General features: G+C 37.2%; 1 protein-coding gene across 1 annotated transcript; it reads left to right on the top strand.

Annotated features, from left to right (window-relative positions):
- Nucleotides 1–13459: 13459 nt before the first annotated feature.
- On the top strand, nt 13460–18219 carry LOC132055767 (uncharacterized). Its single transcript, XM_059447746.1, has 6 exons — nt 13460–14757; nt 14843–14924; nt 15008–15074; nt 16708–16896; nt 16984–17044; nt 17608–18219. The coding sequence occupies exons 1-6, from the start codon at nt 13665–13667 to the stop codon at nt 17805–17807; spliced, it is 1692 nt and encodes a 563-aa protein (XP_059303729.1). The 5' UTR covers nt 13460–13664; the 3' UTR covers nt 17808–18219.
- Nucleotides 18220–24072: the final 5853 nt, after the last annotated feature.

Below are 24072 nucleotides of genomic sequence, written 5' to 3'. Positions count from 1 at the left end.
AAACCACTTGTTTTGTAAAAACAAGTTTAGCCGAGAATGAAGAAGGCAAGAGGAAAAGGTATGATTCAATTCTCTTTTGCATGTTTTATGGATGTTTATGCATGTTGTAGTATGCAAAAGTGAGTGAGATTCATGAAGAACAAGAATATAGGTGTGGCCGTGTATGTCTATGTGTGTGTAGGAATCATGTTTTAGTTATTTTATCTAGTGTGGTTGTTATTGTTGTGGATGCTATGTTGATAATGGAAGTTGAATAATTTTGGAGAAGTTGTAGCCATGTGTGTATGATGTTGGCCGTGGGTTGCATAGTGTATGCATGGCCGTGTATAATTGTTGAAGTGTGGAGGAAAATGAGTTAATTTTATTTAGTATATTGGTTGTTGTTGTGTGGATTCTATATTGCTAACAAGAGCTTAGTAAAATTTTGTGAAATGGTAGGAATTGGAGACTTGTGGTTGAAGTTATGTAAATCGAATATTATGTTCTTGCATGTATGGCAAACAATGATATTGGTATGGTGTTGTTGGAAAATATATTGTAAGGTTATTATTGTTTTTATTGAAATTCGGAAAGTCTTGAAGAAAGTAGTATGTTGATTGGAGTGTTAGAAGGTATCTTGGATTGAATATGGAAATTGTTAGTATGGTTATTGTCATTATGTTGGTAGTTTGGCCGGGTTGAATTCCCGGATTGCTGTTGATTAAATTGGCCAAGTTGAATTTTGGAAATGGTGTATTTACAGGGGAAGTGCTGCCGAAATTTCGGTAGACAAGTATTGTCTTGCGATTCAACTTCTAAATGCTCTAATCAATGTTTGGTAAACATGACCAAATTGTAGATTTTGGCGAATTTGGAACGAGAAATTGGAGTCGTGGAAGAAGCGAAAAAGGTATGTAAGGCTTTACTCTTCCTTCTTTGGCATGTCCTAGACATAATAGGTTTGGATACGAGCCTCGGGGACTACTCATTCTCTAGAAACCTAAGTTTGAATTTGATCACTATTCATTCAATAGAATTGAATTAGACTTTCTATGTTTCATTGGAAAGGTAGCTTGAATATATGCAACTTTCACCGACGGCACCGGAATGTCCCAAAACCTTGCTAGGTAACTTTATTGAGCCTAGGATTCTAAGGCAAGTGTTCCTTCCAGAAATTCGTAAATGTTCCCCAGGATGTCCATATGTTGCAAGGACCAAATTTTGAGAGGTTGAAAGCCTTTATGCAGAAACGATGAATATGGCTTATAATGGTAACAATGACGTCAAATATGAAGAAATGCCTATGACGAATATGTCGACGATACGTTCCTACCACGATTGTAATTACGTGGGATGTGCTAAACGTTTCCATAACGATTTCATTTTCAAAAGCTAGAGGTAATGGTTTTAAAACATGATTTCTTTCAAAAAAAAAAAAAAGAAAGTTTGCAAATGTTTTCCAAAATATTCATTTTTCTCCAAAAACCAAATTTGATGATTTCGAAAGCTTTTATGACTAAAACGATGAACATGATTCTATGATGACAAGGATATGTATGTGCACATGGGTTGGGGGGATGGGATACATGTATATGTGGGGAAATGGGAAGGGAAATATGTTTCATTGCCACCTGGTCAGCTGGCTTATCATCCCGGACGCGGGATGCCCGGACGCGGGATTTATGGGCGAGCCGGAGTATTTCGGCGCTATGTGGGCGAGCCGACGTTGTTCGGTGCTATGACATGACATGATATGCTATGACACGACATGATATGCTATGACATGACATGATATGCTATGACATGACATGATATGCTATGACACGACATGATATGCTATGACATGACATGATATGCTATGACACGACATGATATGCTATGACACGACATGATATGCTATGACATGACATGATATGCTATGACACGACATGATATGCTATGACATGACAATGATATGCTATGACACGATATGATATGCTATGACACGACATGACATGCTATGACACGACATGATGTGCTATGACACGACGCGATATGCTATGACATGCCACGATACGCTATGACATGATAAGATATGATATGATACGATACGGTATGATATGATAAGATACGACATGATACGACATGATACGATATGATATGCTATGGCAAGACACGTCGTGATATAAGCTCTACTTTCTATGTCTACGAAAAAGAGACGTATTTTATTCTAGGAAGAAAATACAAGCATGCATGGTACCCAGCCTGAAAAAGGTATTCCTATGTACAGGTTACTCTCTTACCTCATTATCCGTTTTATGATCCCATGATGCTTATATTCATGCTTTATATGCTCACTATCTTTATCCGTACCTTACATACTCAGTACATATTTCGTACTGACCCCCTCTTCTTCGGGGGCTGCGTTCATGCCGCGCAGGTACACCCAGGTGAGCCGAAGACATTAGCCGAAGGTGTTCCAGCAGGATTGGCGAGCTCCATTCTCTCCGGAGTGCTGCCGAGTCGGTGTATACGAGGGTTATGATATCTGATTGTGTTAGAGACTTTGCAGACAGAGTCATGTATATAAGATGTCCGTTGTGAGCGGCTCTATAAGCCGTCGTATTGTTATACATGATATTACAGATTTTATACGGTCGCAAGTGATGTTGATTTGAAAGATATACCGTATGTTGTTTTCCAAAAGAAAAAAAAAATTCATTACGCATTTATGGCCGGTTAGGGGCCCATTATGACTACGAGTGCTATGACAGTTAGAGGGTTCGCTCGGCCCTAAGTCAGGGTCGGGTGCCCATCACACCCTAATAAGATCGGGGTGTGACAAAGTGGTATCAGAGCAGGTCGGTCCAAGGGTTGTCTGCAAAGTCGTGTCCGGTAGAGTCCTGTTTATGGTGTGAAGCGCGCCACATTTATAAATGGGAGGCTACGGGGCATCTTGGATGGTTACTCTTCTTTGGCATCTTAGATCGTGCTGTAGAGCCAAGTTATAGGAAATGAGATCCTTTGTACTAATCCTTGATTTCGGCAGAGGAATGACATTGACAAAGGAAGCGATCGGCGGTATGGAAGGTTACAAAGCACGCGAGTAAGTAAAGATACGAAAGGTATATGCCAAGTAAGGTATTGGCATCCGATTGAAAGGTAATATTGAAAACGAAAAGGGAAGGTAAGCAAGAAAGTGTGACACGTGTAGCCGCGTCGAGCATATGAGGTAAATTTAATATTTTCGGACTTTTGAGAATGTTGAGAGCCCTGTGTGGCTATGATACGATACAATATGATGTGATATGTATATATGATGATGGCCCTGTGAGGCACTGTTGGTATTTCCTGCGTGCAGGTTTTGGAATAGTAAGAAATACAGAGGAAACTCTGCCGAAATTTTTCTAGAAATAATACGAGAATGGGATACAAGTTGGATAATATTTTGAGAAAGTCGGGTTAATAGTAGCGATAAAAGTTGACTGAGCTGTAATGTACGGCTGCCCTCTAGAAATAAGTTAACTGAGGAACGAGTGGTGAAATAGTAAATAAGATGTCGGTGGAAATATGGTAGTAAGGAAATTTGGAAGGACTTGTCCTACTAGGCGATGACTTTGAAAGGACTGGTAGGTTTGGATAAAGTGATATAATTAAGACGAGGGTACGGAGGAAAAAGAATTGTGACGAATGGGAATGTGTTAATAAGACAGCTGCCCGGATGTGTCGTGAGGGCGTTTTGGGAATATGATAAAATTCCGATGTACTCAATATTATGTGTAGGAGGACGTGCGGTGAAAAAAACGCGAACATCGGGGAAGCGTTAAAGCGTCGTATTCCATCAAAGTTCCAAAGTTAAGCGTGCTGGCGTGAGAGCAAATCCAGGATGGGTGACCCCCCTGGGAAGTTTTCTGAAAACCCTACAAATTCAAACATAAGGAGCGAATGAGAAATTGGAGTAGTCTAAGAGAGATTAGAGTATGTGGAGCGGCCAGAAACCTTAAAAAGGGTACGTAGGACGGTGTGAATCAGGTCGGCGAAGAAAAGGAGTTAACGGAAAGAAAGGAATAAAAGGAAGCGGAACAACGGTATAGTAATAGGTTAAGATGTGTGTAACGGAGGGCATAAGTGCCATAAGTGACGGGACAGTGAAAGGCTAAGTTATGGAAAGACGAGGAACAAGGCAGAACGAACGCTAGAAAATGATTGGGATGGCACGGATAAAATGAGAACGAATAGAATACGTTGGGAAACGAGAAAGAGTATGACAAGGGAAGGTATTGGATAGCCTAAAAGACGGTACGAAGGATGGAAATAGTAGTGTGCTCCCCGAGGCACTTTGAGACGACACGAAAAGTTGAACATTCGAGGACGAATGTTCTAAAAGGGGGGAAGGATGTTATATCCCGCATTTTGTACGTTGGAATATTTTAAGATAATTGCGGGAAGTTAAGGGCAAGGCCATTCTCCGGTTTTGTTTTAATGCGCAAGTCGCTCGTAAATATTATTGGCGTGGAATCTTAAGAGCAAATGTGGAATTTGGAAACTATTATAGTTCATGACTTTCTGGAGAAGCCATTGTGGTTGTGGGCCCCACTTACATTTTGGTCAATTATTGCAAGCCATGCAAGGACAAGTGTTCATCTTATTGTGGGAACTATACATATATAAGGGATGACAAAATAAGGTCATTAGTCATCTTTATTAATTGAGAAAAATCTAGAAAATTGGAGAAATTTGGAGGGAAAGAAAAAGAAAATAAATTGAAAAACAAAGGGAGGTGGCCGGCCATGTGCCTAGCTACTTATATATATGTGTGTGATAATAAGACAAGGCACAACTTATCATTTCAACCTCAAGAAAATTCAAGAAGATTGGAGAGAAAGAAAGAAAGAGAGAGAGAGAGAGAGAGGGCCACGGCCATGGGTGGCCGAACCTTCTCCCTCAAGTTGATCATGGACAATTTTTCTCCTTCTAGTTTTCTACTAAATGGAAGGTCCTCTACCTTGTGGAGTAGTTGTTGGAAGAAAGAAACCACTTGTTTTGTAAAAACAAGTTTAGCCAAAAGAAGAAGGCAAGAGAGGAAAAGGTATGATTCAATTCTCTTTTATGTTTTATGGATGTTTATGCATGTTGTAGTATGCAAAAGTGAGTGAGATTCATGAAGAACAAGAATATAGGTGTGGCCGTGTATGTCTATGTGTGTGTAGGAATCATGTTTTAGTTATTTTATCTAGTGTTTGGTTGTTATTGTTGTGGATGCTATGTTGATAATGGAAGTTGAATAATTTTGGAGAAGTTGTAGCCATGTGTGTATGATGTTGGCCGTGGGTTGCATAGTGTATGCATGGCCGTGTATAATTGTTGAAGTGTGGAGGAAAATGAGTTAATTTTATTTAGTATATTGGTTGTTGTTGTGTGGATTCTATATTGCTTTGAGCTTAGTAAAATTTTGTGAAATGGTAGGAATTGGAGACTTGTGGTTGAAGTTATGTAAATCGAATATTATGTTCTTGCATGTATGGCAAACAATGATATTGGTATGGTGTTGTTGGAAAATATATTGTAAGGTTATTATTGTTTTTATTGAAATTCGGAAAGTCTTGAAGAAAGTAGTATGTTGATTGGAGTGTTAGAAGGTATCTTGGATTGAATATGGAAATTGTTAGTATGGTTATTGTCATTATGTTGGTAGTTTGGCGGGTTGAATTCCCGGATTCTTCAAGTTGATTAAATTGGCCAAGTTGAATTTTGGAAATGGTGTATTTACGGAGGAAAGAAAATTTCGGTAGACAAGTATTGTCTTGCGATTCAACTTCTAAATGCTCTAATCAATGTTTGGTAAACATGACCAAATTGTAGATTTTGGCGAATTTGGAACGAGAAATTGGAGTCGTGGAAGAAGCGAAAAAGGTATGTAAGGCTTTACTCTTCCTTCTTTGGCATGTCCTAGACATAATAGGTTTGGATACGAGCCTCGGGGACTACTCATTCTCTAGAAACCTAAGTTTGAATTTGATCACTATTCATTCAATAGAATTGAATTAGACTTTCTATGTTTCATTGGAAAGGTAGCTTGAATATATGCAACTTTCACCGACGGCACCGAATGTCCCAAAACCTTGCTAGGTAACTTTATTGAGCCTAGGATTCTAAGGCAAGTGTTCCTTCCAGAAATTCGTAAATGTTCCCCAGGATGTCCATATGTTGCAAGGACCAAATTTTGAGAGGTTGAAAGCCTTTATGCCTGAAACGATGAATATGGCTTATAATGGTAACAATGACGTCAAATATGAAGAAATGCCTATGACGAATATGTCGACGATACGTTCCTACCACGATTGTAATTACGTGGGATGTGCTAAACGTTTCCATAACGATTTCATTTTCAAAAGCTAGAGGTAATGGTTTTAAAACATGATTTCTTTCAAAAAAGTTTGCAAATGTTTTCCAAAATATTCATTTTTCTCCAAAAACCAAATTTGATGATTTCGAAAGCTTTTATGACTAAAACGATGAACATGATTCTATGATGACAAGGATATGTATGTGCACATGGGTTGGGGGATGGGATACATGTATATGTGGGGAAATGGGAAGGGAAATATGTTTCATTGCCACACAGTCGGTCACCGGGCTTATCATCCGGACGCGGGATGCCGGACGCGGATTTATGGGCGAGCCGAGTATTTCGGCGCTATGTGGGCGAGCCGACGTTATTCGGTGCTATGACATGACATGATATGCTATGACACGACATGATATGCTATGACATGACATGATATGCTATGACATGACATGATATGCTATGACACGACATGATATGCTATGACATGACATGATATGCTATGATACGACATGATATGCTATGACATGACATGATATGCTATGACACGATATGATATGCTATGACACGACATGACATGCTATGACACGACATGATGTGCTATGACACGACGCGATATGCTATGACATGCCACGATACGCTATGACATGATAAGATATGATATGATACGATACGGTATGATATGATAAGATACGACATGATACGACATGATACGATATGATATGCTATGGCAAGACACGTCGTGATATAAGCTCTACTTTCTATGTCTATGAAAAGAGACGTATTTTATTCTAGGAAGAAAATACAAGCATGCATGGTACCCAGCCTGAAAAAGGTATTCCTATGTACAGGTTACTCTCTTACCTCATTATCCGTTTTATGATCCCATGATGCTTATATTCATGCTTTATACTGCTCACTATGCTGCTTCTGTACCTTACATACTCAGTACATATTTCGTACTGACCCCCTCTTCTTCGGGGGCTGCGTTCATGCCGCGCAGGTACACCCAGGTGAGCCGAAGACATTAGCAGAAGGTGTTCCAGCGGGATTGGCGAGCTCCATTCTCTCCGGAGTCTTTGCTTGCCGAGTCGGTGTATACGAGGGTTATGATATCTGATTGTGTTAGAGACTTTGCAGACAGAGTCATGTATATAAGATGTCCGTTGTGAGCGGCTCTATAAGCCGTCGTATTGTTATACATGATATTACCGATTTTATACGGTCGCAAGTGATGTTGATTTGAAAGATATACCGTATGTTGTTTTCCAAAAAAAAAGAAAAGAAAAAAAAATTTCATTACGCATTTATGGCCGGTTAGGGGCCCATTATGACTACGAGTGCTATGACAGTTAGAGGGTTCGCTCGGCCCTAAGTCAGGGTCGGGTGCCCATCACACCCTAGTAAGATCGGGGTGTGACAAAATCATATTTTATATTTTTTTCTAGAAAAAGTACATTCAAACAACCAAATAATATTTGTAAAAACTATAAACAAACACAACTTTAACTCCAACTCTAACTCAATCCTTTCGAAGGTCATTAGTACTACACAAAGGAGAGTCTCGGGGCCCACGGACGAGTATCGAACCAATCCGGGTCCATTTATGAAAGTTGGAGACCTTATCCATTATAGAATCTCCCGCGAACGTTTCGAAGTGATCCGAGCTCGTCTATGAAAGTTACGATCGTTCGTAGTTACGAAACCTTTTAAAAGCAACATTCTTTATGCAAAACTTGAAATCCAACTATACAAAAGACTTATGAACCATAGTTTGACATTATCAAGAACATTGACATCCGAAGGAAACGAGAATCGTATACGGCTCGGATCTTAAGAGTGGAGTTACCCCGAGACTCGTGTTCTAGCCTTCATACAATCAAGACATGCCAAGAGAAGGAAAAGTTAGGCTTTACATACCTCGTCCGCTTCCTAAATTAATCCAAACTTACGTCACGGCTTCTCCAAAATCTACAATAACATCATTTGGTATCAAACATTAGCCATAGATTCTTAAAACTTCAATTTCGACTAGCACTTAATTTTACGAAATTTGGGCGATCATCTCCTGTTTATATACTAGCCCGAATTCTCAATTCAACAACCAACACAATCATAACAATACCAACATTAAACATAATATTTCCAACTTCAAAACACTTCATACGCGCTCCATATGGTGTTTGTCCCATAATTCCATCACATAACCATTTTATCACAATTTTACAGCTCCTTCTTCGTAAATAAATCAATACGAACACAAATAGAAAGAGATTCATACCTTTCCCGCGATAATAATGCTATATCTTCACTCCTTCACCTTGAACTTAAGCCACAACGCATTAATACACAATTTTGTAGTTGCAACTATACGCTGTCTGGACCGAAATTTGGGAATTATACCTGGTTTTGGGGTTAAAATTTGGTGGTGGGTGGTTGGGGAATTTTCGGAGTTTTTTGGGAAGGTTTTGGGTGGTTTGGGACGAAAATAGGGGGTCTCCCCTTTTATAGAACGGTCCGGGTTCTGCCTGGACCGACCTATTTTTCCTTCCGCCGCGTTCGCGCCCGGCACTGCGCGTTCGCGCTCGGGCTTCTTTCGACCGCGCCTTTGTTCGATAAAAGGTCATAACTCTTGATGCCGATATCGTGTGGGGGCCCACGACCTATGGTTGGAAAGATATTTCAATTATCTACAACTTTCATTCTTTGTGTTTTTCCAAATTCCAAACTTATAATACCATTTTTGCCCCTCCAAGTCAGATCATCCGAAAATGTTTCTTTAAATCGCCCTTTTGGAAGGCTTATGCCCATATTTGGCTTATGGGTCCTTCTTAGAACTTGCTCCACCTTCCATGCACTACTCATATGTCTCTTCATATGTCCTTTATAAAACTCCGACGTGTGGACCCCACTTAGCGTGCAGCAACGAGGGTTTCTCATTAAGTGTCATACGAACCAATTCACCCCATATGGTCTCCAAATGTCATATATATATGTTATTATCACATTCTTATAATATAGCCTTCATCCTGAACCCGGGCTTATAATTTGTTCAGCGCGTTCGCGCCTCATAGTGGCGCGTTCGCGCTGTTTTGGCCCTTGGCCTTCTGCGCGTTCGCGCCACTCTCTGGCGCATTCGCGCAGACCATTTTCCTGTCTGCCAGCCCGACTTGTAACGTCCATATCTCCTTACCTCGATGTCCGATTGAGGAGAGGTTTGTTGCGTTGGGAACTAGACTTCCCGAACTTCACTTTTGACCCCAAATTTTCTTTAATATTCCATACCAATAAAATCATAAGCAATTTATGCCTTAAAACAAAATCGGATGTCAAAAGTCTCAATCTCGTATCCCGGAATAGCCTTGTCCTTAACTTTTCATGGTTAGCTCGGAATGTCCCGACGTACAAAATACGGGATATAACACAAGCATCAACCAAATTGCATGATGAGGTAACAGCGAAGGAAGTACCCAAGTCAAAACTTCCCACACTATTCGAACTAAGAGAAGACAATGAACAGTAGCACAAATGAAAATCCGGACAGCAAAAAAAATTCAATTTTTTTTTTGGAGGGGTTGTGGGATGTTGGGGCGGAGGAAAGGGGTGAGTGGTATAAAAAACAACTTGGGGGGGGGGGGATGGGGGTCGGTTTAGGAAAACCAAAAAAAATAAATTAAAAACTTCTTTTTAAAAAAAAATTCAGAGAGGGGGGGAGGGGTTGGGGGGTGGTAATGAGTGGGGTTGTAGGAGTGATTGGGGGTGCGTTGGTGAAAGACCCCTTGTGAATTTATTTTTTCTATTTTAATTAGGAAAGTCATTTTTTCCATTTTAAGAAATTTATTTTTTTACAAAAAATATTTTCAAAATTTTTGACCAAACGAACATGCGAATCATACCGAACACACCCTAAGTGTGTGTGTGATTTTTTTAATATAAATTATGGGACCAAACTCTTTAAATAATTTTTTCAACGAATTTTAGGTCCTTCAATTTGTGGGGAAATAAAAAACTTAATTTGTATCAATTGTGTAAGGCATAAAGTAAAAGTTTTCGCAGGACATAATGTCACGAACTTAAATTTTCTAATTTATTACTCACTCAATTTCATTTTATGTGATGTGATTTAATTGGACACATAATTTAAAAAAAAGAAATACTTTTGAAATTTGTGATCTAAATAATTCAAGAATATTTATATGATTATAAATTAAAATTAAATTATTGCTAAATAAATAAACATGTTATTCTTTTTTATAATAACTAAAAAAAAATGTATCATATAAATGGAGAACGGAGACACAGGAAATATAGGTATGGCTGAATTAGTTGAGCTATTTTCCTTTTAAAAGCTTTGTGTTAGTCAAGAATAATCAAGTGTCAGTCCAAGATAAATATTTAGCAAAAAAAAAAAAAAAAAAAAAAAAATTCTGAGACAAGATGGGTCTGAAATTAGTACTGTACTGTGAACTGTGAAGCCATGAATCAGAAGTTTGTACAAGCAAGCACCAGTATTGGCGGTGCCTGATTGTACTCCGAATATCTTGCGTGTGAATATAATGAAAGTAGACAATAGGTGACTGGTCCGATTTGGCGGATGTACCCGAATCCCCATACGGATATTCTCATTTTGGCCCCTTCTGAAATAGCAATATTAATTCTCTGACCCTCTAGTTTCTCGGAATACCAAAACTGAACAAATTTTCTCAGATCCTTCATCTTCTTACTCCCCAACTCAACTGTCTCACTCTCTGTTTCAGGTACTCTCATCTGCAACAATTGCAGTTTTTGTTTGGGTAACTTTTTTTTTGAAGTGCTCGATTTGTATATTTGGAGTTTTCAACTTTACTTCATTCTGGAAGTTGTTCAATAATCTCAGCGTGCTTGTTCATGTATATGTAGTGCTTCAAAATATGGTAATGCTAGAAACTGAATCTGGATTATGCTCTAAATCTAAAAGTAACTCTTTTTAACCCATCTTACTTGATTTTGCGTGTGCTTAATACACTGTGACTGTTAGTATTTTCCCTTTTTGGATTGTGACGTGGTATCAAACTTTAAGGTTACTAATTCTGGGAAGTATGTGTCTTTATGAAGTATTGACTAGGGAATGTTTTGTTTGCATTAAAGCTCATGTTAGCTTGATTTGGAGAGAGAAAAAAACAACTAACCTAGTTTATCCTTTTCATTTGTTATATTATTGTTAGTAAACATGGCTTGACATATGGTTAGATGTGATATTCATTTGTTAGGGATAGATAAGTAACAATGGGATTTTGGAATTCTTGTTGTTTCACTTGGTATTGAGGTGACTAGTCTGTGAAAAAGATGCATAGCAGTAAACTAGTATACAGGATTTGGCTGCTCTTTGCCCCCACATTATGTAGATGCTAAAGAGAATTTGTAAGGATGTGGTGAACTGAGAAATAAAGTAAATAGCAGTGTTGCTTTTGTAGAAGGGCAGCATAGCAAGTATGTCGCTGCCTTGCAGTGGAGGATGTAGGTGGTGTTCTCTTTTTTTGTTTTTTGGGTTGAAAATTGTCTTTTCAATCACTATTTTCAACCTCTTTGCTGCACCATTTTTTTAAAAACTAACGGTAAGCTAACAAGCTATGGGTTCAACTGAACCCTGTAATTCTAATATGGAGCTTAGCTATATTGGTAAAAAATTCACCAAATTTCAATACACACATTTTGAACCCATAATTTCAAAAGTGCAATGGGTTCAGTGGTAAAATTATAAAGATTAAACCCATCAAGTTAAAATCTTGGATCCTCCATTGATTACACGGAGGGCTAAAAAAGGAAAAAAGGCAAAATAGGAGGTAATTTTTTGTGATTTTGTATAATTGATGTTGACCATGCTTTAGAAGCTCCATGGGAATACCAATTCTGGAAATGTACTCGCATCACTGGTCTTCTTACTAAATGAAACCAGTTCACAAGCGAGAAGTTGTTTTGTGGATATGAGTCCACAAAAAGGTAAAAGAAAATGAGAAACAAGCTGAAGAGACGAATCTGTCCCTTGAAAATAATGTATTCTGTCCCTTGAAAATAATGTATTAGTCTCCAATTGGAAAAAAGAATTGTTAGTTGTAAACGTGCACCTTTTGCTCCAGTAGCAGGGAAGGGGCCTTTCATATAAAGGTGTAAGTTCAGCGTTGCAAGTTGACAGATGCTGCGAAGGAGATATGGTGATAAGAAACAGTATCACCAGTGTATATCTCCATATTGTGATAAGCAATAGTAACAATGTTTATCTGCTTAAGAACATCACATGAGCAGGAAGTAGAAACTAGAAGGTAATCCCCATGACTCTAATGATACTAGTCAAGATGTCAAACCTGGTGGTGGTCGCTACATTGGCATGTCGGTTAGTTTGGATTTGATATTAGACAAGTTGCATTGTGATGAAAGTTTGCCATATATAGGCATCAAATTTCCTGCTGCGAGCAGTTAAATTATTTTTCTTTTTTTTTGAGAAAGAGAGCTGCTTCATCATGGCTTAGTCGCTTTCGTTATTTTCATTTCCATATCGCTTTGAATTTCTTGGCCTTATCTGACCTCTTTTTATGCTTTCTATTGAGCCGAGGGTCTTTCGGAAACAGCCGTCCTACCTTGGTAGGAGTAAGGTCTGCGTACACTCTACCCTCCCCAGACCCCACATTGTGGGATTTCACTGGGTGGTTGTTGTTGTTTTGAGAAAGAGAGCATTTAATTTATTGATGTCAAAGATTTTGCAGTTGAGACAAGGTCCACAAATATATCGAGACTAAGAGTGCTAATTATATACTGCAGGAAGCACAGAAGAAATTCTCTTGCCAATCATGGACTATGCAGTAATATGAGGGAGCAAAACAAAAGCCACTAATGTTGACATCACTTTTGCTAGCTGAAAGCCTCGAGTTTATCGAGGTTAATGTTTTTGAAATTGAGATGGGTAGTCCACAAATATGTACAAGATCCAAATACCTGATAACCTAGTGCAGGAAACGGAGATGGAATTCGATTGCTCTTGCCAGCAGATACCAGCAATTGTGGATGATACTGTGATTCGAGAGAGCAAATAAGATCCACTAACAGACATTATTTTGCCTGCTGAAAGCAGTGAGTTTAACGAGGTTAATTTTGCAATTGAGACGAGGAGTCAACATATATATTCTAGACCAAGAGTGCTAATAACCTATTGCAGAAAGCAGAAAAGAAATTCTATATGCTCCTGCAAACAGTACACAAGCAATTTTGGAGGATATTGTGATTCAGGAGAGAAAAACAAAGTCCACTAACATAGACATCACTTTGCTTGCTGAAAGCACTGAGTTCATTGGGTTAATGATTTTGCAATTGAGACAAGGAGTCCAAGATGTATCCAAGACCAAGAGTGCTAATAACATATTGCAGGAAGAGGAGAAGGAATTCTATTGCTCTTGCAAGCAGTATACCAGCAATTGAGGAAGACGATGTGATTCGAGAGAGCAAAACAAAATCTATGAACATAGACATCACTTTGCCTGCTGAAAGCACTGAGTGTATGCAGGTTAATGATTTTGCAATTGGGACGAGGATTCGACAGATGTATCCAAGGCCAAGAGCGCTAATAACATATTGCAGGAAGAGGAGAAGGAATTCTGTTGCTCTTGCAAGCAGTAAACCGGCAATCGTGGAGGATGCCGTGATTCAAGAGAGCAAAACAAAATACGCTAACATGGACGTCACTTTGCCTGGTGAAAGCAGTGAGTTTAATGAGGTTAATGATGTTGCCATTGTTACAAGGAGTCAACAGGTACATCCAAGACCGAGGGTACTAATAACCTATTGCAGAAAGAGGAGAAAGAATTCCAGCATTCTTGGAAACAGTTTACCAGCATTTGTGGAGAATGTTGGCTACTCTGTTGTGATTGAAGAGAGCAAAACACAAGTCTCTAACTCAGGCCCATTGTCTTTATCATGCTGCTCTGAAATCTTGCATGAAGAAGTCATAACCAGAGATGGCACCACGATGGTGGGAGTGCAGCAGATTTTCGTGAATACAGCCGGTGAAAGTTCATCTGCTGAGCATCAGAATGAAAAGAAAATACTTGCAATGGATAATTCAACAGAAAACAGTAATAGTTTTGTATGCGATACCATCAAGAATGTGGCAACTCATGCGGAATTTGCTAAAGATGGTCATGCAAGGGCTTGCACTTTTGGGTCTACAACCAATGAACATTTGGATGGGGAAAGACAATCTATAGCTGAAAGTTATTCTTCTCCCTCAAGAATGTGTACTTTCATAGATGAGAAGACTGAAATCACAAATGTCGAGACCGTCCCTCCATTGAGTAGAGCACTTAATGAACGTTCAAATAAAAAGCTTCTAGTACTTGATCTGAATGGACTCCTTGCTGATATTGTTCCGCTTCAACATGTGCTGTATGGTTTCAAAGTGGACACCATTGTTTCAGGGAAAGCAGGTAGGAGTTGGGCAAATAATTTCATTCTGAAGTCTACTTTGTCTCTTGAAAAATCTTCTAACTGAGTTTTCATCTGTTCTACCAGTTTTCAAAAGGCCTTTCCATGACGATTTTCTGCAGTTTTGCTTCGAGAAATTTAATGTAGGTGTTTGGTCATCAAGAATCAGGTAGTTTCTGAATTTTGTTTACTTAAATATATAAGAAGTTTATATGTGGAATCATATTTATGTGCATTTTACAAAATTTGCAGGAAGAATGTGGATTTGGTTCTTGATTTTCTATTCGGGAATGCCAAGGAAAAATTGCTCTTCTGCTGGGTAAAAATTTGTTTTTCCTCAATATCAAACTTTAATCTGAAAGCACCACAAATAAAAGAGAATCTTGTGAGCTTGGATTTTAATATACAGTTGCAATGACCATGCAGTGTGAGGGGCATGGTCAACCTGACATGGTCAAAGTTATATTTTCTTTTTTTAGCAGTCATCACTAAATGCCTGGTTGTTTAAATCTAGAGATCATCCAGCCCTGGGAAATTATACCTACTTAGAACCAGAATCAGGTCCGAGTGAAAAAGCATAAGTGATTTCATTAGATTCTACTTAATGTTGGTCTTTCTTGTATGAGCACCCAAGATTATATTATGCTTTCTTCTTCCATTTTACTATTTTCCTTGTGTCTTTCTATATCATTTATGAAGCTGTGTATGATCATCCCATTGATGGGTCGTAAACTAATAAATTTGAGCTCCGGCTATTACATGCATTTTAGCTTTCTTGTTTCATTAAAGGAGAATGTTTCTAAACTTTGCTAATGCATTGGACAAAAACAGCCTGTGTGGGTGCATTTTGGGTCAGGTAGGAAATAGTTCTAGAATAATTATACATGGATATATCAGTATCTTTTGTGTGCGTGTGTGTTTTTGGATTGGGTGGCATACTTTTTTTTCTTTTTTCTTTTCAATGAACATTTATGTCTTTATTGATATTTGGGATTCTTCTGTAATTCCGGTGGTCGCCATTCTTTTTGTCATCGTGATTTTTGAAGGACTGTATTGCTTTAGAGTATGATATTTTGAATTCTATCGTTGTGAGTTGTAGAACTGTCTTTTGTTATCTAATATCTGGAGTTCGATCCATAGTCTTTTTACCTTTTTGAAATAAAACAAACTACTCCATATGTACATGGGGTGTGTGGGGTGAACACCCTGCCGAGCAGCGTGTGAGATATAGTCCTTTGAACATATTCTGAGAATACTCAAAGGATCACCTCCTAAGCGGAGCAACCACCACCTATTAGGCTACATCAACCAAGTGAACACTACCCCAAATCTCTCCCAATTCAAAGCTGAATGCTCCAGTATACTTCTTTGCAGGGGATAATCTTTTTGGCATTATCTTTTGAAATTTGTAGCTTCACAATATATTTACTGTAGGTGTGGAGCTTCTTTCTCTCTTTCTCCATTGGTCTTCTTCAACTCATATCTTCTCTCTCTCTCTTTCGATTTTCCCTTTTGCTTGAGGACTGAAAAATATCTTAAAATCCCTGAGGTCTCTGTGGGCTGGTTTAGTAGGCCTCATGGAGGATATCCCGGGATAAAAGATTGTAAGGAGAGGATCTAATGTTTTAGTAAATTGGGCTGACAAAATATTCCATGAATTATCTATTCCTACATTTGATTTGAAACCGACTCTTCAGTACCAAAAAACCCTTGAAGTGCTTTGTTCTAGTTTCTCATGCTAGATTGCTTATTTTAATCAATCAAAATTTTATTTCCCTCAAAATTTTTTTTTTTTTAATATATTGGCATGTTTTCCTACAAAGTCGAGGAAATAAAAGACAAGAAAAACTTGTTTTCATAAATTTTGATAATGAATGGGAGCTAACTAAATTGACAGCCTACCCTTTTCCTGTTATAGTTTCTTCATTACAATAACTTGGAATGTTATGCAGGATCAATCCCACTGCACTGATACTGGTTTCCCTGTTGTTGGTAAGAAGAGAAACAAGCCTATTATTTTGAAGAAGCTTACAAAATTATGGGAGAAGTTTGAACCAGATCTTCCATGGGAGAGGGGTGAATATGATGAGTCAAACACCCTTTTGTTGGACGATTCTCCTCACAAGGCCTTGTGTAATCCAGTGAGTATTAATCCTTTCCTTGTTGTTGGGAATCTTCCTTCATGACCATAAAGTATATGATTTTGTGTTGTGTTTTTTTATTTTCAGCCAAACACAGCAGTATTTCCAAATACATACATCTACACAGATGAGAAAGATGACTCATTAGGTGCGTCTCTCTCTCTCAAGACATGTACATGATGGGTTAATTAGACTATTAAGTTTGAACTTCGGCAATTGGACTTCACTTCATCCATCTCTTGGTTGGGAGAATGATGGGAGTTTAACATCACATTTTCGTCTTCATTGTGCAAATTGATGTTCAACTCTCTGTCCTTGGATTTTCATCTTTTCTAACTGGGTCTCAAGTTGTGCTTGATAGTTTCCCACATTGCAGCTTCTTCTCAAATCCATACCTTCAATAATATAACTAAGTGCTTTATGTTAATGTGAGTAAATTTGGTTCAAGTACTTGATAGTTTCCCACATTGCAGCTTCTTCTCAAATTCATACTTTCATTATATAACTAAGTGCCTTAACAACATTACCAGTTTCAAAAACTAAGTGCTTTATGTTAATATGAATAAATTTGGTTCAAGTATCCCCTGTGAGTGCATGAATATATGACTTGAATAGTATTGTATCCAATCTATTTTTAGTGATGTAGTAATTTTATATCCAACTAGTGCTGTCAAAGGATTAAATAAGCTTCATCTCATTAATCGACTGCAGGGCCAGAGGGTGATCTGCGCGTTTATCTTGAAGGACTGTCCATGGCCAATAATGTTCAGGAGTATGTAGAGAGTAATCCATTTGGTCAACGACCAATCACTCAAAAGAATGTATCTTGGCGTTACTATTGCAAGGTTATTGAAGCCGCTACATGCAATCCAGAGCATAGTGCTAACAGATTCTCAGCTTACCAATACTGATGCAACACTTATTTCTCCAACTATTTTTTGTCTTACTAATAGCTGACCCAATCTTTTGGATAGCTGTAGCTGGGATGCCAGTTTGGTTGGCATTTGATATTTTTGCTTTTTGCTGCAAGCATTACACCCAGGGGGCACATCAACTGAAAAGCTTTTTTGGTACAGTTAGTGGATATAATAGTAGCTTTCATCCCTGACCCAAAACTGTAAAGTATTTCCTACCCAGCTAAATATATTCTACTAGCAAGTAGTAACCAAGGCAAGTTAATGTTGTATTACTGTCTAAGAACGAAGAATTATGGTTAGTCTGGGGGCTCACAAGTGCACAATTGTTTTGTTGTATTTTTTGGACAAAGTTACTTCATTGCCTCTTTTTCCCAGATGAATGAATATTACATTTCTTTTGAGTGCCTCTTAGGTTTTTCATTTGATTGCTCTCCCGTTGTCTTAGGTCGTGACAAGAAATGTTTAATTAATCTTAGTGGTTTGTTAATTATCTAGCTTTCTTCCGTATTAGTTGCCCCATAGTATCCATGAGGGTTTTCAGCAACAATCTCAATTGCTGAGAAATGAACTAGACTATATCATATGTAACGCCAAAAAGCGAAGTTTACTTCCTTAACACAAAACACATTACCACATTGATTGGTCAAATTTATCAGTTTTCCAGTCCTATTGAATGCAGTTTGTACCTTACATTCCAGACTGGTGCCCTGTGACCAGCAAAGCAAATTAGCTGCAATTGTAGCTGACGAATGTAGCCAATGTTTTGCCCCATTTTATTCAAGATTTCGTTCCTCATCTTCCTCGTCACTGTCAACATCACAATCTCTCTCTCTCTCTCTCTATTCTCTAATGAGCTAGGGTAGATAGAATTTATTAGTCCTATCACTATCTAATTAATAACTTAACCCCTTACATTAATATGTCTATTCAACTCAACTGTAGTATTTTATATATTTCAAGAAAATCCAACTCATGCTATTATATTTCATTATTAAGAAGCTATAAATATATAGCCTAACATAATTATATATACCAACCATATGCTTCCATGTGCATTAACCAACCTCACCCAAAAAATAAACAAAAGAAGGAAATAAACTTTGAACTTAATACTTCTCATTTCTGGAAGCACAGAACAAAATTGAGCCCACAATTATAATAATCAACCAAATAATGGTCGTCGTGGTCCATTGTTGGGTCCTTTTGACAGCTATGAAGAGCCCAAATATGTTGAGGATAGTGTAAATGAAATGATTGTGGTTGTGCGAATTGCCCTTCTTTTGGGTGGTCTTTAAATTTTGCCCCTCATATTTGCGGTCTTTAAATTTTCTTGCATATTTACGTATTTTGATCTTTAAGTTTTGCCGCTGAATGCTTGAGGTTACGTTCAACCCCCGTCATTTCAGGCATAAAATAAAAAATAATTTATGCAAAGCCGGGTGGAGGAGTGTATGCCGATCAGCATAAAGTCTTAAGAAAACTAAAGTTATGCCAGGAGGGGCAAAACTAACTTTTCCTCAAGGCATAGTTAGTTATGTCTGATGGGGCAAAACTTTCCTTAATAACTACATATAGAAACTTTTAATTAGCGCATAACCAAAAAGTATGCCTCATATTGTAACTTTCCTTAAGGCAAACTTTTAGTTATGCCTTAAGGTAAAGTTCCGTCTTATGAGCATACTTTATATATTTATGGGCACACTTTTAGTTAAGGCATAACTAAAAGTATCTTGCCCCATAACGCGAACTTTTCCTTAAGGCATAATTAAAAGTTTGCCTTGAAAAGTAAATAAAATAAAATATATGTCTCGTCAAAGTCTGCTTATCCCAAGATAACTTTTAGTTTTTATTAAGGATTGTATCTGGATCCAAGATACACTCCCCCAAACCCTTCATGCGAAATTATTTTTTTATTTTATGCCCGACGGGGGTTGAACCCGTAACCCGCATTATCAAGCGAAACTTAAAGAACACAAATATGAGGGGCAAAATTTAAAGACCACCCCAAAAGAAGGGCAATCCGTGCAAAAAAATGTTTGTGGTTAGGATGGGATAATAAATTTTAGGTGTCTTGTCCTTCATCCAAACCAACTCAACTAATGAAGTTATTAGGTAACTAATTACAATCAACTTGTCCATGTGCTTTAGATTTGGGAATTTATTTTATGGTCTGGCAAAAGCTTAATTGCATTCATTTGTATGTTCCGTCCAAAAAAATCTTTGCCTCATCTACTTTTGTCTTTTTCTTTTTTTTTTCATAATCCTTATTTCCTCGACTCCATGGTCCCTAATGTCACGGGCAAAATAACTTTGGGTTGTCAATTTTAAGCAACTAGTTGCTTTCACAATGAAAACAAAATGTGACACATGAATTACTATTTAATGAAAGTGCCACAAATACGTAAAACTCTCTTGCTTACCGAATTACATTTATTACGTCTACATGACCCCTTTTTGATGACCTAAAAGGTAAACAAAATCTAGAGCTTTAGAAAAAGTGCATCTTGATGATAGATAGACTTAGACTATCCTCCAACAGTTAGGTTTAGAAGTTTGGCATTTCGAAGCAGAAAGCAAAAGGTTGGTTTACTTTTACTTTAGAAATAAAAGCCAAAAGTTTAATTGAGTAAACTTTTGCTTTCAAGAAATATCATTACTTGAGAAGAATTAATGAGTAGCAGCCTTAATTTATCTTTTTCTTCTTTTCTTGGAAGAAAATCGACAAAAAGTTTTGCAAGGATACCTTACATACACAATTGATATACTTAACATATTGCACTATTATAAGTTGTGGTGCGACGGTTAGGATTCTTCCTTCCTTAAATATCAAAGGTCTTCGAAACTTGGGGATGGGAAAATTCCAATAGAGAGTGTTTCCTTCTTTAATGGAATTTACATGACGAAAATCGGAATTAATCGAAGCCCAAAGCAGATACCGTCTTTGGGTAAAAGCTAGTGGGCCCTCTCTCGCTCCTCACAAGTTCACGATTGCACGTTAATGATTGGATTGAATAGACTATGGATGGTTTGAGCCCTAACTTTTGGTGAAAAAATAATCTTACGCAACTCTATGCATCATATGTCACTTCATACTAAGATTTATATATATCATATGTAAAAGTAGGGGATTGGGAGAAAAAGTTGGGCACGATGTTGCAATCAAAGAATAGTAGGATTGAAAAAAATGTGGGTTAGATTAGAACATGGGCTAAGATGATTGAGTTGTTATTGCCTAATAGAGTTAAAGGCACTTCACATGTGGAGTGGTTTCTTATTCACTTTATGCATGTGCCTAGCCTATCATCTATTTCCCTTTTCTCAAACCACTCTGTCCCATTGTCTAGATCTATATATCAACATCATCTTTTTTTAATTTTTTTGCCTTGATAAAATAGTTTCATCATGATGCAAAGTGCATAGGTCCTACTACTATATATTTATTTATCCACAAAACTTGCTACGTATTGGTTATTATTTCTCAAACTCTATTATTAATTTCCAGTCCTTGTTAATTAAAAGTTATGGTCTCCTAAGACAAGTACTGATTTTTACAAAATTAAGAAGTAATCGATCCTTCTTTTCCTTCAAATTTACCCTTGCTCTAATAGATGATTATGCAATATTTTACTCAACAGTTAATCATGAATTATAACATGTTGATAAAGAGTACAGTCGTCTCAAAATAAGTGTTATTGTCCCATTTCAAAGGTCTCTTTGACTAGTCTTCGAAGCTAAATTGGGCTAGTTCAACTCAATATTTTAAAATTAAAATTTGAATATTCAAAAACTATGCTATAAGTTGCAATTCTTCTCATGTCAATACAATGAAATAATATATTTCAAAATCTTGACCAAGGTTCACAATTTGAATCTCGAAAAGCAAAAGAACGACATATAATTTACGACAGAAGGGAGTAGTTTAGTCAATCAAACCCTTATGATTAATGTTATTAAATAATTTCCTTAATAGGTATGCCTGCAAAAAATTAAGGGATATATATATGAACAGAAGGGAGTATTAATGTTCTTGAATGGTCATCATCAAACTTTGTTTTTTTTTTTTTCTTATTAAATAATACGTCAGGGTTTGAAAACATGATTTTCTAATTCATAATTCATCCAAACGACAAAAAATGAAATAAGCGTGAAATTTCCAAACTTTAGAGCCATAGCACTTGTTGAAACATGCTATTTCAAAATTAAGTTTAGAAAACACGCGCCAACACACTCAAAAAAAAAAAGAAAAAAGAAATTGTTTGCTAATTATGAAAGGTCAGTCAACGTGTTAGGATCTGAAAGACAAATGAAGAAGCTAATATAAATTTATTATTTTTGGGGGTGAATTTTTAAGAATGTCAATTGACATATATAAGCTAGTAGAAGAAAAAGGATTTGACCATAATTTTGCACATGTGGCATAACCATAATATGGTAGAAGAACTTAATATAATTGGCCTGTGTCTTTATATTCTATGCTTAACAGTCAACACTCCAGCTGGTACCTATTAATTTCTTGTTTAAATAGGGTAAAGTGTAGGTAAGATCTATTTAAGAATTTCCTATCTTTAATTTATGCATTTTTTGGAACAAAGTACAAACAGGTTTTGTTGGTAAAGGTTGGGTGACAATGGACCACAAGTTTGTTCCTTCCCCGTTGTATTTTAAGTTCTATATGTTTTTCCTAACTATATCTTAAAAACTGGAGAAATTAAAGGTTGTCATAAAGGCAAGATGAAACAACAAAGGGCTAATTTTCACTAGATAGAAATCTGCAAATGAATTTTCACAAGTGCGTAATGCAAATTTTAATTGGAAAAATTTATCAATGTCCTTTTTTAACAATATATATATATTAGGCGGAATTGTCTGGGAGGTCCCTGTACTTGTCCATTTTTGTCATCTCGATATTCGTACTTACGGGTTTACCAACTAAACCGTCACCCTTTAAAACTGAGCATTGTAAACCCCTCTGACGCTGTATGTAGAACACTCGACTGACATATAGGACACATCAGATCCACCTGGATAAATCAATGCCATATCATCATTATTTTTATAAAAATTAGCTTTGTGATAAAAAAAACAAATTTATTCCTTTTTCTTTAAATAAAAAAAAAAAACCCAGACCTTTCTATCTCTCCACCCTCCCATCTCTCTCTTCCACCCACCACCACCACCAAAATCACGTTACCATCAGTCCACTTCATTACGTCAGAGCTCAACATTTTGACAAAGCAGTTGAATGCAATTTTAAGAGAATTTTAAGCTCAACATTTTCTCTTGTTCTCGGATTCGAGGAAAAGATCTCCAAAAACTTTGAAAATTAATCAATCTATTAAAAAGTAGATAAAAAAGCTAAATATAGAGGAAACCCAGAAATTTATGAAGCTTAAACAACAATGAAACGTAGCAGAAAGTAAAGAATGAAAAAAAAAAAAAAAAAAAAAAAAAACCCCACCTGAAAATTATTGATTTGTTTCTCTATATTTTTAGGTTTGTGTATAAAGAAAACATGAGGAAGACAAAGGGAGATGAAACTTATTTTTCTCAAATATTGATTGAAGTTGTGAAGGTGGTGAAAATGGGAGGGGGAAGAAAGGGAAAAAGAAATGGGGAAGGGGAAGAACGAAGGGTGGGTTGGGGGGGAAGAAACGGCGTTGGGGTGGGGGGAAGAAGAGAGAGGTTCAGATTTTTATTTTTTATAATTTTTTTTCCTCATTCTAATCATTTTTTATTCTAAATTTTCATGTTTACGCTCTTTATATGCGTGAAATTCACGCATTGTTGAAACTCAACCATCGAGTTGCCACATAGGATCGGTCAACGTCAGAGGGGTTTACAATGCTCAGTTTTAAAGAGTAGAAGAGTTTAGTTAGCAAACCCGCAAGTACGAACACCGGGATGACAAAAATGTACAAGTACAGGGGCCTCCCAGACTATTCCGCCTATATATTATACTACTAAAAGCACATTATAGTCATTTTTTTCAGGACCGTGTATATATGGGAAGTACAATTTTTCTTACTCCAAATCTTGTATTCTCTCTATTTTATAAAAGGGAAAAGGGTCAAAAATGCACTCTACTCTGGGAAAAGGGCTAAAAATATCCTTTGTAACGAATTTGGGTAAAAATACCCTTCCGTTATTAAAGTTTTCAAATATACCCTCGTCTTAACGGAAATCTCCAAATCCCTTAAGATAATCAGATTTCATTTTTTAAATACGCTCCATCATTTAAATCCGACCGAACTAAATAAAA

The sequence above is a fragment of the Lycium ferocissimum genome, chromosome 5 (assembly GCF_029784015.1).
Source record: "Lycium ferocissimum isolate CSIRO_LF1 chromosome 5, AGI_CSIRO_Lferr_CH_V1, whole genome shotgun sequence".
NCBI classification, from domain to species: Eukaryota; Viridiplantae; Streptophyta; class Magnoliopsida; order Solanales; family Solanaceae; genus Lycium; species Lycium ferocissimum.
Note: the sequence above shows the minus strand (reverse complement) of the source record. Positions and strands in the feature narration are given on the sequence as shown.

Coding starts and splice junctions, on each gene's coding strand:
- LOC132055767 (XM_059447746.1), top strand. CDS start 13,665: ATGTATCCAAGACCAAGAGTGCTAATAACATATTGCAGGAAGAGGAGA. Junction 14,758..14,842: donor CATTGTTTCAGGGAAAGCAG/GTAGGAGTTGGG, acceptor CTGTTCTACCAG/TTTTCAAAAGGCCTTTCCAT. Junction 16,897..16,983: donor ACAAGGCCTTGTGTAATCCA/GTGAGTATTAAT, acceptor TTTTATTTTCAG/CCAAACACAGCAGTATTTCC.